This window comes from Triturus cristatus, chromosome 12, assembly GCF_964204655.1.
Source record: "Triturus cristatus chromosome 12, aTriCri1.1, whole genome shotgun sequence".
Classification (NCBI taxonomy): domain Eukaryota; kingdom Metazoa; phylum Chordata; class Amphibia; order Caudata; family Salamandridae; genus Triturus; species Triturus cristatus.
The window spans coordinates 201,758,729-201,775,629 of NC_140595.1; the positions used below are offsets into that span (position 1 = coordinate 201,758,729).

The 16,901-nt window shown below is 48.4% G+C and overlaps 1 protein-coding gene across 1 annotated transcript in view; it reads left to right on the top strand.

Annotated features, from left to right (window-relative positions):
* ST3GAL2 (ST3 beta-galactoside alpha-2,3-sialyltransferase 2) overlaps positions 1–16,901 on the top strand; it is a 261,865-nt gene that overhangs the window by 204,338 nt on the left and 40,626 nt on the right. Inside the window, exon 3 of the mRNA XM_085639368.1 lies at positions 6,959–7,152. Within this exon, the coding sequence (XP_085495494.1) occupies positions 6,959–7,152 (194 nt within the window). The remainder of the gene's footprint in view (positions 1–6,958; positions 7,153–16,901) is intronic.

Consider the following 16,901-nt stretch of genomic DNA (forward strand, 5'->3'; position numbering starts at 1 on the left):
CGGTGACGTACCTGGCTGAGGCACGACCCTCCAGGGCAGTGGCTGGGCGGGGAGCAGGAACGTTGGCCTCCTGGCTTCCCGGTGCTCGTTGCTGTAGGAGTCTGCTTGTTCTCGTTCTCTCTCTCCGTCTTCTCCTCCACACGTCCGGCTCCTTCCTCCGTCGGGAAACTTCCGCCTTCCTGTCTGGGCGGCCAATCCTTATCGGCCGAGGAGGGCCCGTGGTCACGCCCCCAGGTGCTCGTCATCGTTGACTCTGTCTCCGTCTTAAGGGGCCAGTGACCTGTGGTGGGGAGGTCTGCAGGTCTCGCTCCTTCGGCCTCCCAGTCCCGTGGCTGAAAAGGTAAATATGGGGGGGCGTCGTCATCTTGGTCCGGAGTTAGTTCTTGGAGGGATGGTTTCCGACAGCTAGATATCAGTAGGTGAATGAAAGGAAAAGGATGAATGGGTAGATCTGCAGAAAAGAGGCAAAATAAGGAAATCACTAGTATTCAAATCCTTCTATACTATGAGCCTGACATAACCAGAGAGGCTATTATCCGAGCTCTTCCATAATGAGTGCTGCCATTATTTGACGGTGCACTACATGGCACCAAAGGGACAAGTAGATTTATGAAGCTACCTGTCCCACGGACAAGTAGATATTTTATTAAATTCCACACCCCTGCTCTCTGCTGACCCTAGTGATCTCAAGAACTACTGCCCCATCCCTCTGTTCCCCTTCTCCACCAAAGTCCTTGAAGCGGCCATCAACCAGCAACTCACCGAGCACCTGGAGAACAACAACCTGCTGGACACCTCCCAGACTGGCATCTGCACCGGCTGCAGCACCGAGACCCCCCTGATCGCTGCCACCAACATCAGAACATTCCTCGACCGGAGAGACACAGCAGCAGTGATCCTACTCTGCCTCTCAGCAGCGCTCGACAAGGCACCCCACCATATCCTTATCAAAAGACTCTGCCACATTGGAATCCAGGAAGATGCCCTCAAATGGATCGCATCCTTCCTCACAGGACGAACCCAGAGAATCCACCTACCACCCTTCATGTTGCAACCCAAGACCATCATCAGTGGCATCCCACCAGGTTCATCCCTCATCCCCATCCTGTTCAACACCTACATGATGCCCTTTGACCAACATCGTTAGAACCCATGGCCTCAACATAATTTCTGAAACAGACGACACCCAGCTCATCCTCTCACTCTCAGAATACCCCTCCGCCAACAGGGCAAACTTCCACAATTGCAGGGCGATTGTAGCCAAATGGAGGGAAGACCAACTCCCTGAAGCTCAACACGGACCAGGCTCAAGGGCTACTCTTTGGAAACAGCACTTCCTGTGGAATAATACCTGGTGGGCGCCTGAACTCGGACCCACACCGACAGACCAGGCTCGCAGCCTTGCCATCATCTTGGACAGCAAATTCGCCATGATACACCAGATAAACGCTGTCGCCTCCACTTGCTTCCACAACCCTTCACATGCTCCGAAAGATCTTCAGATGGATCCCAGTCAAAGCCAGGAAACCATTCATTCAAGCACTAGTCACCAGCCAACTCTACAGTGGCAACCTGTTCTATGCAGGAATCACCACTCCACTCCTGAAGAGACTCCGAACAATACAGAACTCAGCTGCCAGACTCATCCTCAGTCTCCCCATACGGACCCACATCACTCCCCTCCCACCTCAGGAACTTCCACTGGCTCCCCATTCAGAAAAGAGGCCAATTCAAGATGGCGGTACACACCTTAAAGGCCCTCCACAACCAAGGACCAGCATGCATCAACCACCGCCTGAACTACCACCAACCCTCCAGACACCTGGGCTCCGCCTCCCTCACCTACACTCCCTGCATCCGTTGTAGCCAGAGGGAGGATGCTACTTCTCCTACCTCACAGCCAAATCCTGGAATGACCTTCACCTCGAAACCACATCCACTCTCACAGAATTCAGAAAGGGACTCAAGACCTGACTCTTTAACTGATCGCAGCATGATTCTAGCGCCTGGATAACCTTGCGGGTGATTAACCACTCTCTACAAATCCAGATTGATTAATTGACTGCAGTCTACAAAATTCACACAACTGACAGCAACGCGCAACTACTTACGTTCTAGGCAAATTAAAAGTATATATATATATATCTATATCTCAGCCCAAAGCAAGCTGGAGTGGTGGAAACCTCCCTTTGGATAGGCTTAATTCACTTGATTGCTCATTTATTATATGTATCACCTGTAAATTCACAAAAATCTCCATCCCACACCTTCAATTATAATCTCCAATCTAGCTTCTAATTTTCTCACAAATGTGTCGTTGGTTTCCGCTGGCCAAAATGGCAGCATGACAATAGGTCACCCCACTGTCCGCCCCCTCAGTTATTGACCCTGGGTTTTTTGTGCTGTTGTGAAAGTGCCCTGAAGTGACCGTATTGCAACATGTTTGCTTGCCAAAAGACAAAGTGGTTTGAGGATAATTATTGTAGGGTGTTAATTTGGGGGTTATTAGGTTTCTCGAGAATCGCAGATCCTATGTCTTCACATGCCTGGAGTTTGTGGCTCCAGCAAGCTTACTGTTTGCTAGGACTTTCAAACAAAAGGAGATATTTCACTGCATGTTCATGGTAACAGGCATCGGGTTGTTTTGAAAGCGAACAAGAATGGCTTCTGAAAGGCCACTGGAAAGGGAGAGCTTCTGTGGAGGCATTTTTAAGAAATGTTCCTGTGGTGGAAATATGTACGGAGATTATCCGGACGTGAGTCCACATATTGTGTCCACACCAGTGTTCGGATTCCAATTTGCAGGTAGAGACTGATGCTCGGGAGGACCGAGCTCTCTTCCACTTGGTAAGGACTCACAACACTACTCTCCTCTAAGTTTCAAATCAAATCCTGCCTAGACTGTTCACTTAGACGTACGAGTCCGTGAAAGATCCTTTGCTGTGAGGGTGTAATGGTCTCCAACAAGTGTTGTTCAGTATTGGTACTGGTAAGATGTGCAATCCTCCCATCCCCGGTGTGGTGAATCTGTGCCATCCATGTGTTCATGTGCAATGTATCACTACCTAGGGATGGAGACCGGACAGGGGTCACCTTACACAGTATGCACCAGGTCATTATTATAGGTGAATAGTCCTGCTTATCATGCTCTTGGTGCCTCTAAACTCTCAAGTGTTTGGGAATCCTCACTAGCGCCAGAGGTGATGTCAACTAGAAGGGTATATTCAATAAAATGCCCCCACTGTTCTAAGAAAACAGCTTTGTTTGCTAGGATTCGTGTGTGTTTCAGTAGCTGCACTAGTGTCCTGGGGTACAGATGCACCGCGATGGGAAGGTAGTGTCACAGTCCTCTATACAGCCGTCACGTCTGTCCCTTGCACCGATGTTGCGTGTGCTGTACCCGCTCTGTCTGTGAGGGAACCATGCACTGCTCCTTCCTGTGACCTGCCTTTTTAGTGTGTCTTGGGCAGCTACTGCCTGTGCTGCAACACACACGGGGTCCAAGTCTCTGTGATTCATCCGCGTGCGACTACTGCCACTGAGCGTCAAGGGCCACTCTACTACATGTACAGATACCAGACCCTCTAGATCAGTAGGTCCCAAACATTTGACTTCTGGGGACCCCCACTTAATCAGTAATGGAACCATAACCCCCCCCCCCCCCCCCCACCCCGGTCATTACTGGAAGCCAGGGTCCCCTGCCTAAGCAATATTGATGATTTGGACCGCTAAACAATACACAAAAAAAAAAAAGAAAAAGCATTCATCAAACAAATACACAAATGACACATTTTATTTAAATCGGAAACGCATATAAATAAAAACAAGCATTTACAATGCAATGGTCTCGGCATTGGTAAAGTTAGAGCTATTGGCATTGCTCATGACATTATTTTTGTTTTTAAAACATTTAAAGAAACGGCATTGTCATGAGCAATGCCAATAGCTCTAACCTTAACAATGCCGAGACCGTTGCTGGATTGGGGACTCTGTCCATTTTCACATTTCTTTTTATTATCATCTCTTATGGTAAGTGTTTTCTAAACTGCGTTTGGGAGGACACTTTCTGTGCTACCGCTCCTCCTCCTTCAAGTACCCATCTTTATACAAATGCTGACACGTCACAGGCCCCCTGGACAGTGTATGTTCAGTTTTTAAGGTGGCTCACTCGGCATCCAGCCCGGAAAGCTTGAGGGATGGCCACCTTGGCCTTCACAAGGCTTCTCAATCTACTTCTCAATTAAAGGCGGGGGAACTGCTTATGTTGTTGACAGAATGAGTGAAGACGGCAGACTTCCCTGCATGCTGAGATGGTGGCTTCTTGTATCTGATGTCCGGTTTAACGCGCTGCGCCTGGCAGTCTTGTTTTAGCTGTGTTTGCGGCGTTATTTTTACTTTCTGTTTATCAAATGCTGCTGCTGATTTGTTGTGTTTCTTGAAGCTTGGAGTTATGCCCGCCATCATCAGGTCTGTTTTTCTCTCCATGAATGCATGGAGCGCGCGAGCTGAAGCGGGGTCAGTCGAATTCCGAAGCCATTGTCCCTGGTGTGAAACACGTACACCCGTAGTGCCCTGATCGACCGTGTCAGCGCTGAGCCCCAGGGCCGGTGTTGGCGCTGGCAGTGGCAGAGTCCAGATGGCATCGTTGCCACCCCGGAGGAAAGCGGGAGGACGCAGAGCTAGAAGGAGTTACTGCACATTTAGCATATATAGTTGATTGGCAGATTTATATAGCGCCAACTCGGCCCAAGGATATTGGAGCGCTTTACATGAATGCTAAATTACATTACGCAAGGTCGGGTTATTTTAATTTTGTTTGATCTAAACCACGCGCTGGGAAGTATTGTACTGTAATGTCCTTTGTGCCCCACGCAAACACTGACTGATTTTGAAGGGAGTTTCCATACTCCCTACCCACTACCCTCACCGGTCTCATGGGCCTTCCTCAGCAGCCATGCATCAGTCTTGTTCAGCTCGGATACAGGTGGTGCACCACCGCCTCCAGCTCCCCGAGGACCCGCCGAAGAGCTGTGCAGCCTCCCCCTGCCGCTCTGTTTAAAACCCAGCCGCAGTAAATTCCCGGCCCGCAGTAAAGCCGGTCTCCACCAGCCAGAGCCCGCCATCTTTGTGAGGAAGCGGAAAGCTGCACTGCGAGCACCATAGCAACACGCCTCTGAACCAGAGCACACAGAGGGCAATGCGACTGCCAGTCACTATGTACCATGTGATCACCAGGGCTCCAGTTGTCATGAAAAGAGAAGAAAGATAACAAACCTATGAATACAGTAATGCTTGCCATATGTGCAAGCGGTGAGAAAGCCTGGTTCACGATACTTCTCTTATCATTATGGAAAGTGCCCCGGTAGCTTCTTGTGTATTTTAGAGGCTATATAAGCTGAATTAACCACGGCGCCGGGTAGAATGTCAGCCTCTGGCACAGGACTGGGACAGGCTTATTTCTCGTGATGGAGGCTGCAGTCATATAGTTTTAGCGGCCGGCTCTCGCGGTAGTTCTGTGTGCATTCTGCGTCAGGGTTGCGTAACTTTTTTGACACGGACTCGACAAAAAATTCATTTTGGCAATTAAAAAGCTACGGAAATGTTACAACAAAAACAAGCACACCACTGCCTTTCTCCGAGGCGAAGCATTGCCTCGGAGAAAGGCAGCGGCGGTTTCAAATTCGGGGGCGTGTTTTTCTTTACTCTCCTCTTGCCATTGGCTGGAGGAGATAATTAGAAAAGTTGGAAAAAACACGCCCCCGAATCCGAAAAGGACGGGGCCTGTTCGGAGTGACTGACCTCTTCTCCAATGGCTGGCCAGCATTCAAGAGGCCAGCCAATGGAGAACAGGGGAGAAGAGGGGCGGGTTCAAGCCCCTCTTCTCCAAGTCATTATGTCTCGCGAGCAAGACTGCGCAAGCGCAGCCTTCGCTAGCCGAGACCTAAAAATAATCAAAATGTAATTGTAATAGAAAGGTTGGAGCTCCTCTAAATTCGATTGAGGCCACACATCGTCCATACTATGTTCTGCTTGATGCACCTGTACCGCTTCCACAAATCAATCTGAGGATACTAATTAAATTTTTTCCTCGAGTTACAGATTCCTTCAGGTTTACAGTATGTTTTAAAATTTTCACTCATACATTTAGATTTTTTTTATTATCACAGTTTGGGAACCACAGCTCTAGATCAAGCATGCGTAATGCTGACCCTGATGACTGCTGACTAACACGCATGATTGAGTCTGCTGCCTCTGATGACTGGCCACTGAATGTGCAACTGCGCCTGTTGTGTGGTGGCGCCCTGTGCTGCCCATATCCATGCCAGCAAGGAGGGAGCCCACGGCTCCGCCATGCCTTCGCTTTTGGCCCTGCAGCTTACGCTCTGAGCCCTATCCTTCCCAGCCACTGAAGCCCACCCACCACAGGTGTGGCCTAACACTGCCCTGCGCCCCACCGCCATGGAAGGCATCACGCTGCTTCCTGGAGGCATATGGGCACTGGGATGGCAGCGGTGCTCTGCATATGGGTGACGATGTTGAAAACTGGCATGGCAATGTGTACATTGTATACCGGGGCATTGTGTGTGCTGAGGTTGCAAGTGTGCTTTCCATACTTCAAGGGCGTTTGTAGAAGTTGTGCACCGCCATCTTGAGTTGTAGCCATTCTTCATTTTGCTTCCTCGGTCCGTAATGATGCAGTCACTTACCGAACTATTAATGAAAATGTGTGTTAAAGATGCCCTGTTGTACAGTAGACAAGTACCTGCACCATCTTCTTCATTCAACTAAAATTCAAAATCCTTAAGTAAGTGGCTGGTAAGCAGCAGTTTTGCAGGATTGTTAGTGACGTCAGAGGCTGTGTTTTCAAAGAGTGTGCCACACAGTTACTGCGCCTCCTGTCCTCTCTGTGTCCAAGGGGTGGAGAGCATCTCTCATCTTAGATCTCTTGTCTCCACAGATGCTGCAGCCGCAGTTCAAGTCTCACAACACCAACGAGGTGCTGGAGAAGCTCTTCCAGATTGTGCCTGGCCACAGTCCCTATGAGTACCGGGACCCGACCGTATGTCGCCGCTGCGCTGTCGTGGGCAACTCTGGCAACCTGAGAGGCTCTGGCTATGGGAAGGACATCAACCGGCATGACTTCATCATGAGGTGAGCAGGGCTGGGGCTTCAATCATTTGACTGGTGGTCCAGTCACCTCATGATATCTCTGGGGAGCGGGGCATGTTGTTAATTATGTGGTTATAGAAGACATCTCATGAACTAGACTGGTGATTTCTTCATGATGAGAAATCCCTTAGTGAAGTGGGTACAGGAGCTTCTTATCAATTTGGACAGAAAAGGCTCTTTGTGGTTGGGATAAGGAAGGCACTTTATGCTTTAATTGTGGAATGGCACTTCATGAATACCGCAGGGGAGTCGCTTCACGATTAGAATGGGAGTACTGAGTCCTCACCGGGACAAACTTAGAAGCGTTTTGAGATTTTGAAGGAGTGGGAAGGTGCTCTAATGATAAGGGGAAGAGGAAACGTTTACAGGGCCCTCCTCTGTTGTTGAGTAAAGGAAACAGGAGATCTTGAAAGTGCAGCTGAGCTGGGATGATGGGTGATGCTGAGAGGTTTTCAGCAGTATGCATGGGGCAACGCATTGCCGCCGGATTGCAGGAAGTGATGTAGTACTGCTTGAATCTTATTGACACGCAAAGAAGCACTGTGGTCTTTACGTTTTGGCTCCATACCATCTTGAGTTAGTTATGAAACAGTTTTAGTGCTCTGAAATGCAACCCTGGTTGTTCATTTGTTTGAAAATCGGTGTTACTGGGAGCCAACACTCTTACATTGTCTCTGTGCCATGCGGGATCTTTGCCATAGCTCTTGGCCCGACTAGAAAATGCTACTGGCATTCAATAATGAGTTTAGCCTGCTCTACCCCATGCCACGTGCCATCCATGCCTCACCCACAGACAGTACATGTACCGGTATCTTGCCTCTGTTCTCGTGTATGGTATTGTGAACTGTGCAATCTCCGTCCCCCTCCTCTGCTTTTTTTTTTATCCTTCCTCTTTGTAGGGTCTCTCGGTGATGAACGCTTCTTACGTCACTTCCGTAAGGCATTGGGGCATGAACACTCGGATGATAGTTAATAAAAGACAGGGTGGCTCCACACCATATACCTCTATCTGCAGAGTCCCTTTCCTAAAACTGCTTAATAGGAAACGTCAAAGCCAAAGTTGAGGTTAAAAATTGATTTGTTAAACAATGACATTGATTTTGAGCATAAATAGATTGTATTTATTCCTTTCGTCACATAGTGCCTTTTTTTATCCTAGGATAATTTGAAGATTGACACTTCCTCTTATGTATTTGATGCCCAAATCAGTGTCTCATAAAGAGAAAGACCACACTTGTTTCACCTCAGTAAGGTTCCTTTGTTGCTTTCTGAGGCCTCCGGTATTGCACATTAGGAAGTTTTATATTGAGAAATCCATATCCACAAATAATCTGTATCACGGGCGTTTGCGATATATCCTGTGTTTCCAATGAATGGAGCGGTTTGAATACAATAATCCTTTATTTGGAAAACTTATCAGTAGCTGTTGAAATTGATGCCTGAACTGGACGTAATCGATAAGGTGGCGCAATGGACCACTCCCAGGTACCAGCACATTATACATTATTGGAAGTTTCTTCTCTAAAAATGATCCCAGGATTTAAAATGTTTTGAATTTTATGACAAAATAATAAAATCAGAGTATTTATACTCAAAGTTGATTCAATTGTTTATAATTTTTTTACCTCTGGATTCTCTGTGAACCTCGGCTGATATTTATGGCTCCTGAGCCTCTCAAGGCTGATGCTGGACATCAAGTCCTCAGCTGGGTAGTTCCTGCCTTCTCTTTTGTGAGAGGACATCAGCCCATGTTGACGTGCTCTGACTAAGGCAGGATTTGTGCCCTGTGACCATGCAGCCCCACTGATTTAATGCTAAAGTGGTTTTAAATAGACCTGTATGAATGAGGTCCGTGCAATCCAGCATGGTACTAAATTTGACAATCCCTTTTGAGATCGGTCGAAGCCATATCCTCTGCTAATAAAATGCTGTCTGCATGGTCAACGGTGAAAGGCCTTGTCCCATGTAGGTGCGAGTAGCCTCTGTAAATGCCTGGTCATACAGCTGCACATCCCTTGGTACTGGACGAATGTTTCCTACTAGTTCTGGTTTGTTCATTGCTATGGAGTGGGACCAGTGCCTCAGACGTCTACAGCTACACAATGTTTGGTCAGTACGTGGCAACTTCCATGGAAAAGGGCCAATCGAACAGTAGGCAGATCCCATTGTCAGCGTCTTTACTAGTTGGGAGGAACGGAGGGTTGTGGCCAGCTCCTTCCATGGTCCCGGCTCCCACTTGGCTCCGGTTTCTCCTGGAGATGCGGCTTGTACCAAACCTTTGGAACAGGCTTCCTTTAGTTCTGTTTCTCATAAAAAAGAGAAGAAGCACAAAAGGAACGACTCCGTGAGTAAGGACTGTTTTTGCAGTTTTTCTGCCAAAGCGGTTTCAGTTCACTGCTGCCCTCCTAGCTCCAGTCAGCCATAGTCTGAATCCTGTCAGCGGAAAAGAGATGGAAGGACAGGCTTGTGATCTACACTCAACCTGAGTCTGGTACCTCAGACTTTCTGCACTGCTTACTGGTAGCTGCGGGTGAGGACATCGCCATATATTCTCACTGACTCGATCGCTCGCTTTACCAGCCCTCGGATCCGCATGAGGATAGCCTCATCCAGGAAGTATGCTTTCTGTATTTTTCCTACGAATGCCTCTTCATTGTCACCGGTGTAGCTGAGACCTCTTCCTGACAAGTGAGGGAGAGTCTCCTGCATAACTCGTGGTGGTCGCAGTCTGCACACGGGAAGAGCAGCCGCGGTGGTATTCTGCTCAAACAACTTTAGAATGAAATTTGGAGACAATTCGTTTGCTGGGAGTGTATGAAAATAACATGGAAGAGCTTTTCTCGTGGTATGAGTTTGTTGGTGGAGTGTTTCGCTTTCCGCATATCGGTCTTGTGCTTTGGATGGAGCTTCCGAATGTATTTGTCTTAAACTTGTTCCGGTTAAATCTTGGCTGCCCAAGGCAAATTGTCCATCTGAGCAGCAGGTTCTTGTAAGTTGGGTATGGAGAAGGCAGTGCCACCTAGAATGATAGTTACCTTTATTGCATTCTGGACTGCTAATAGTAAGGTCTGTCACCAACACCCAGACTCCATCTCTCCAATCATTGGCTGTGTCTGTCTTGGACCGCCTTCTGAGGGATAATTGTAAGGTCTGTCACCAACACCCAGACTCCATCTCTCCAATCATTGGCTGTGTCTGTCTTGGACCGCCTTCTGAGGGATAATTGTAAGGTCTGTCACCAACACCCAGACTCCATCTCTCCAATCATTGGCTGTGTCTGTCTTGGACCGCCTTCTGAGGGATCCACGGTTGAAATCCAAGGTCAGTGAGCAGCTATACTTTTCATTCCTGCCAGGCTCCCACACGTTGGCAGAAAACTTTACTGCCCGGTTGCCCATAACAGTACCTTCATTTATTTCTGCTGCTGAAGAGGTTCAGAGCTTATGATAATTGGGACGTGGTATTTCGAAGCGCTGCGATGCAGAGGGAGGGGGATGTACCAGTGACACTTACTTTTAAAAGCGTGGACTGACCTTTGGGTGTCTGCCTTGCTCCCTGAAGGTGGCCGGTGTTCCTTCACTCTTACTTTGGTTGGGACTGAGATGGAATTGCAGGGAAACACAAGTAACTAGGAAAAGATGCGAGCACCAAGAGACCTATTTGTGTCTCCATTATTAGGTCTGACATTAGCTAAGACCTTTTGACTTTGTTAAATTTATGCATATACTATACTTCCAGGGGCTTTCGGCCAGCCCTCTTTGTCCAGCAGTCGTTTATTGTGTCATCACATTTTTCTTCATCCCATTACAGCATGGGATAGTGGGTCAGCCCACCTCAGCCATTGGCTGAATTCACTGTGAGCAAATGCATTCAGCCCTTTCACAGGTAGCCCAAACTCAGAAATGTGTGCTTTTGGAGACCAAGAAATATTTTTGATTTTAGCCATTTAGAAAAAAGTTAAGGTTGTCGAGGGCCTGGCACTTTTTCCAACAATAAAGGTTTGCAAAAACCCAGACACAACAAGCATTAACAAAACCAGAAGGCTGACAGCCAGCACCAGACATATTGGCTTTGCCGGTGCTTATTTCTTTCTGTGCTTGACCTACTGAAACTTGCGTGTCAAATATTAAGTGAGTGTAGTTCACATTACGTTTTTGGTATATTTGGCTAACAGTAAGAAATATGAATATGTCTGGCATTTCACATTTCGTCCATTGACAAGCTGGCCTTGGTGGTAGCCAGGGGGCGGGGCTGTGTGGGTCAGGCCAGGCCATGTTTCTCTCCAACCCACCCGTCCTGGGAGCAGGCAGAGTTGGCAGGCCCTGTGGCGGTGCCTTTTACATGAATTAACCAGCTCCTGTCTGAGCACCTTTCAACCTGAAACCAGTTTAGCATACACACTAAAACACAAGGCCTATTGTGCGCTAGTGAACATTTCAGTGACTGCACGCTTTCCATCTCACTTGTTCTGGGCCGGACTGGCCGTAATGGGCACCGGGCGTTTCCCCGGTGGGCCGAAGGGGTGGGGCGGACTTTGTGGCCGTGGGGGCTGGTTTTGCAGCAATGCTGCAATATCAGCCCTCGGTAACAAAAGTGGGAATGGTGCTTCTTACTAGCAGCCCCCACCCCCAGGGCCGGTCAAGCAGCAATCTTCCAAGGGCTGGTTGCTGATCCCAGTCCGGCCATGCCCCTGTGTATGTTTCAAGATCAGTAACACTGCTCCTACAGGAGGGACCTATTCAACACCCGGGAGAGCCGGAGATCTGAGCATGGTAAGCCAACATAACGCCAAGCGCCAACTCTTGGACACTGGTACTGGGACACCGGAACAGGAGGCACTTACTTACACACTGTAGATGAATAAAAAAAAAAGTATGCAAACTGAGATCCTGAGTACAGTGCGGGCGAGTTCACACGTGGCTAAAAAAGAGCAAAATATTCTGTAACGACTTATACAATATCATGCACCTCAAATAAGTAATTAAGGCAAGCTAAAAATAATCTGTGAAATGCATTGTTCTGGTAGGAAAGCTCAGCTTTGTGATGCAATCACTTCAGATGCCAGTGGGTGGTCACTGATTTGAATCCTGGTGGTTCACTGCGGTATAGTGACGTCTGTATTTATAGTGCTGACAAGTTCCAGCCTGTGACAGAAACCACTGTGAATCAGCGGCGACCAGCAGCAAATGACACTGGTTGGGCGAGATGCAATGATTAACAAGCATTTGCAATGCAATAGGTCTCGCATTATAAAAGTGTGAGCAGTTGGCATTGCTAGTAATAATGCAACACTAGCTATTGGCATTGTAAATGATAATGGCATTTATTTATGTGTTTGTTTTATAAAATAGATAAAAAAGGCATTGTCATGAACAATGCCAATAGCCTAAACTTTTTCAAATGCGAGACCTATTGCATTGCAAATGCTTGTTTTAGACACGGATCGTCTAAGGAAAGGGGCACAACCTTTATTAATGTGAAAGCGCGTCATGGGAGCTTGAAAACAACCAACAAGACTGTCCCCCTCTGAATGGATGTAACCCAGTGGGCTCATGTTTTTTTCGCATAAGAGACCACGGAGCAGCACACTGTTGCACCAATAACAGCGCTCCGAAGCAGCCGAAAGGCGACGCATAGCGCTATACAGAAATCCTTGATAGATACAAAAGTACCGTGCAGTAATAATGTCCCTTCCATCTGGACTTAGTCCTCGCGCCTCATTACTCCCAACGCGGCAGAACGCTTCAACAAGCAAATCTATAAACTATTGTGCTGTTCCCCTCCCCCACCCCCCTCAGGGAGAGGATATGGCTCAGTGGTCAGAGATACCGACTCAGTATCTGGGGGATCGGTGTTTGAGCCTTGGCATCGGCTCAACATCAGATCACTTTATCTACTAATGTAAATAAATGTGAATAACAAAGTTGAATTTGCACTCATTAGCGAAGCTGCACCCGGAAGTGTTGCTTAGGCGTGCCAGTAGGTTAGTGTACCAGACCTGGAGTATCGATTGTTTTTTTTGTTGGGTCCCGTGGGTGTCTAACAGAGTCTGTGTCAGGGTTTCTAAGAGTGACCCGTTCAGACTGATGCGCTTGCACAGTTTATGCAATCTCTGGCTTCACCCAGAGCATTTGGGAAATCCTTTCTGCCTTGTGAAGCCTGCGAGTGTGCAAAGCAGCAGGCTCAGCAACTGTGAAAAACAAAAATGCACCGACTAACCCGTTAAAAAGATCTTTGCAGCTGACGGTGTCAACATTGAGATTCCTTGTGAATTTGAAGGAAAAGTGGATGTCCAGGGAGTTTTTCTCCCTTTCTATTCTCATCAAAATTACAATCCTAAAGCCTTGGAAGGTTCTAGTTGGTGAGGGACAGCTTCCATTTCCTAATGGCAGCTATGGCCATCAGAAGCGGCAGGCAGCTGTCCTGGTGGCTGCTGCTAGAGCCCCTACATGTCCCTTTATTTTTGGGCCATCACAGTGCCGGCGCTTTGGAGTCAGCATGTACCTCCTTCGGTCTGCTGTCCCTGGCACACCTGAAGCTCCCTGGTCGCAACGATTTGCAGAAGGGATCCTGACTCGTGGATGTTGATGAAGCCGGATTTCTGCTGATTCTTGCCACCACCCTCCTTGCAAAGAGCCTGATGAGTACATCTGACAAAGCGCAGAGAATCGGCCAGGTCACATTGCAGGCGCTGTGCTTACACATCTGCGATGACACCTGCACGTGATCCGTTTGAACCTGGATCTTTCTCCACTGCTCTGAAATGGGGGATGGTCCCAGGGGCTTCCAGCGGCACAGCTGGGGGCTGTCTCATACTTTGGGGCAGTGTGCGCTGCCTGTCCGATCCAGGAGCCGTAGAGTTACTCTAGGCTTTGAATGGGCAGTACAGAGGAGCTCAGTGAGTGACTGGAACATGTCTGAAGAAGGTGACATCTCGTTGACCATGAATGGCTACAGCATCAAATTCAAAGCTGAAATAAGTCCACACAGCTCAATCCTAAAAGCCTAAAAAAAAAAAAACAAGCCGGAAGTCAGGCGCCCTTGCCCGGGACGTGGGCAGGGCCTGCTCCGGCAAAAACAGAAACCGGCGTGCCGTGCTAACGCGGGGCTCCCATGTTGAAGGGAGAGCCCCGCGGTGGCGGCCGGAGTGAAGAGAAGCCCCGGGTCCCAGGAGGGGGCCCGGGTGAAGAATGCTGCGGCAGAGGATGACCACAGCAGCGCGGGGCTCCCAGGAGTGCAGGGAAGCCCCGCAACAGAAGTGCTGCAGCCGCGAGGAGGAGCCCCCCCCCCCCAGAAGAGCAGCCCGGTGAGTAAAGAAGGGCTGGGGGGGGCTTCGTGTGGGCTATTGTTGCTCAGAATTTCAAAAGTACACTTTGCGCCAACAATAGCCCACACGGAGCCTCCAACGGGGCTGGCATGTTATCTGAAGCAGGACAGGAGATGTGCACATTGCGTGTGTGCACGTGCGCGTACACCAACTCAAATCCGCCAAGAGCCTGTGCGTGCCCATCTCCTGTCCCACTTCCGAGGCAAGTCAGCAACAATAGATCTCGCTGGCGGACAGCAGCGCTTCGCGCTGCGTTAGCAGGCGAGACCTAAAAAAAAACACCGGCAGTGCAGGTAGGAGAAGCCGCACTCCTGTCAATGAGCAGCTTGCACAGTAGAAGCCATGTGCCTGCGTACATACCGACATTTTAGAAGAGGAAAGTGGGAGACTGAAAATAAATAATCTAATCGGGGAATGTATTTCTCCCATTGACTTCTATCAAGGCCTGAATCTGGTCTATTATCATGTGTGGGACTTGTAAACGTGCTGCTGCAGGATCGGATATCAGAAAGGCAAAGATACGTTTTTTTGCTTTACCTGTCAGGAGCACAGAAGAAAACGCTTTGACAGGCAAAGAGAGCGTGGCAAACATGTTGTGCACTGGCCTGCAGGAGCAGGTTACTAGCAGTGCATGCTCCGAATCACACAGCACCAGTCCTTGTTGGCTGAAGCCAGTATTGGAGTCGGGTTTTTGCATGCAGGAATCGGGAGGCTAGCCTTGATATCGGAAGTCTCCCGCCTGATTCGGGAGGGCTGGCATGTATATCCTTGTGACAGTGACATTCACACATGAAAGCCATTCTGCCAGCTCTCTGGGTCATATAGCATCTTTTAATTCCTCCAATGAAGCCGGGCGCTGCACAGATCATCGGTGGGTCTTTTAGCTCACTTTCGTAATTGTTTTTATAGCCTCATGTTAAGGCAGCAAGAGGCTAGAATCCATGTGGGTCTTGCTGTCCTTGTTTCCAGCCAAGTGTCATTTCGTTTCAAGACGACATGCACGCCGCCGAAGCCCTTCAGGACTTACCAGGTTGTCTCAATACATAAATCCATTTGCAGAATGATCAGGATGTTTTTGCAGTTATTCTCAGCAAATCACCTGGTGCCTGACTCAATTCAGGACTTACCGCTGCTGCTCATAGATTTCTGCGAAGCATAGGACAAAGTGCCTGTCGACCCAGTGCCTGAAATGTTTCAGAGCCCCTTGAAACATTTAAAAGATGTAGAAATTCAGTTTCCTCACTCCTGGTTCACGTGCTGGGCCTCAGTCCCCACACACCTCCCTCCTCACATGGACTTGGCTGCAGTGCCCTGGCACATTCCTCCAAGTGACCGAGTGAGTTAAATTAACATAAAAAAATTAAATAAGAGTCACTTACTTACTGCCTGCCTCCTGTTCGTGTTCGGTGCTCCTGTTCTTCCACTGCACTGCAAGCACAGGCTCCCAGAGACTCATCCAACTGCCCTGTACGAATCCCGGCGCTGCTCTCTTGCTGCTCAGGCAGCATGAGAGAAGCACCAGGATTGGCTGGAGCATGCTGGTTCGATGCTCCTTCAAGCATTGGGTCATGTGGTTGCTCTCCACCCAGCTGTCTAAGACAGCTCAGTTTGGAGTGTTTAAAGTGCACATTTCAGACTGGCCGTGGCAATACAGCCTGCCAAAGTGACATGAGCACTTTAAACTGAAGTGCACACTTTCTCTCTGCTGCTGGCCTTGCCCTATAATCTGCTGCTGTCAGCATAAAAAATAAAATGGTAATACGATTGTTTTATTACCATTTTTTTCCTTCAAATTTCCTGCACTGACCACAGGGGGGGGGGGGGGGGGGCGCCACTCCTCAGCGCTCATGGAGGCACCGCCTCTGCTGTGAATATGAAACTCATTTTACATTTTTTTTATTGCACACAGCCTTATGTTCGGCTGCTGTAGTGTAACACGTGTTAGACATACGATCTGCTGCAGAGTAAGAGATAGACTGTCATAAAATGTGCAGAATAGATCCATAGTTTAAGCACTTACAACCGTGCTTTACAAAACGTTCTTTTTTAATATTAGTAGTCATGTAATCAGTCTGAACCTAGTGCAAACATCCTTGTATTGGTTTCCATTGAAAGGACGCTTTCCAGAACTGGTAACACCCTTATGGAACTTCTGAAAAAGAATAACTAACCCTGTGAAGCTTGAGAGGATTCTGTCAGCTCGGGCTGCGCCGTCTCCAGCGCCTTCTACATTCACTGATTCTCCAGTTGTAGGTCTTTACATTTCCTTCAGATGGGAGGCACCCTGGAGAAGGACTGGTTTATTCTTTATCTGTCTGTCCCTTTACACCACAGCAGACCCCTCCTTCTCTCCGTTTGAGGCGATTCAAGGTCGGAGATAACTGTTGTGGAAAGGTTGCTTTTT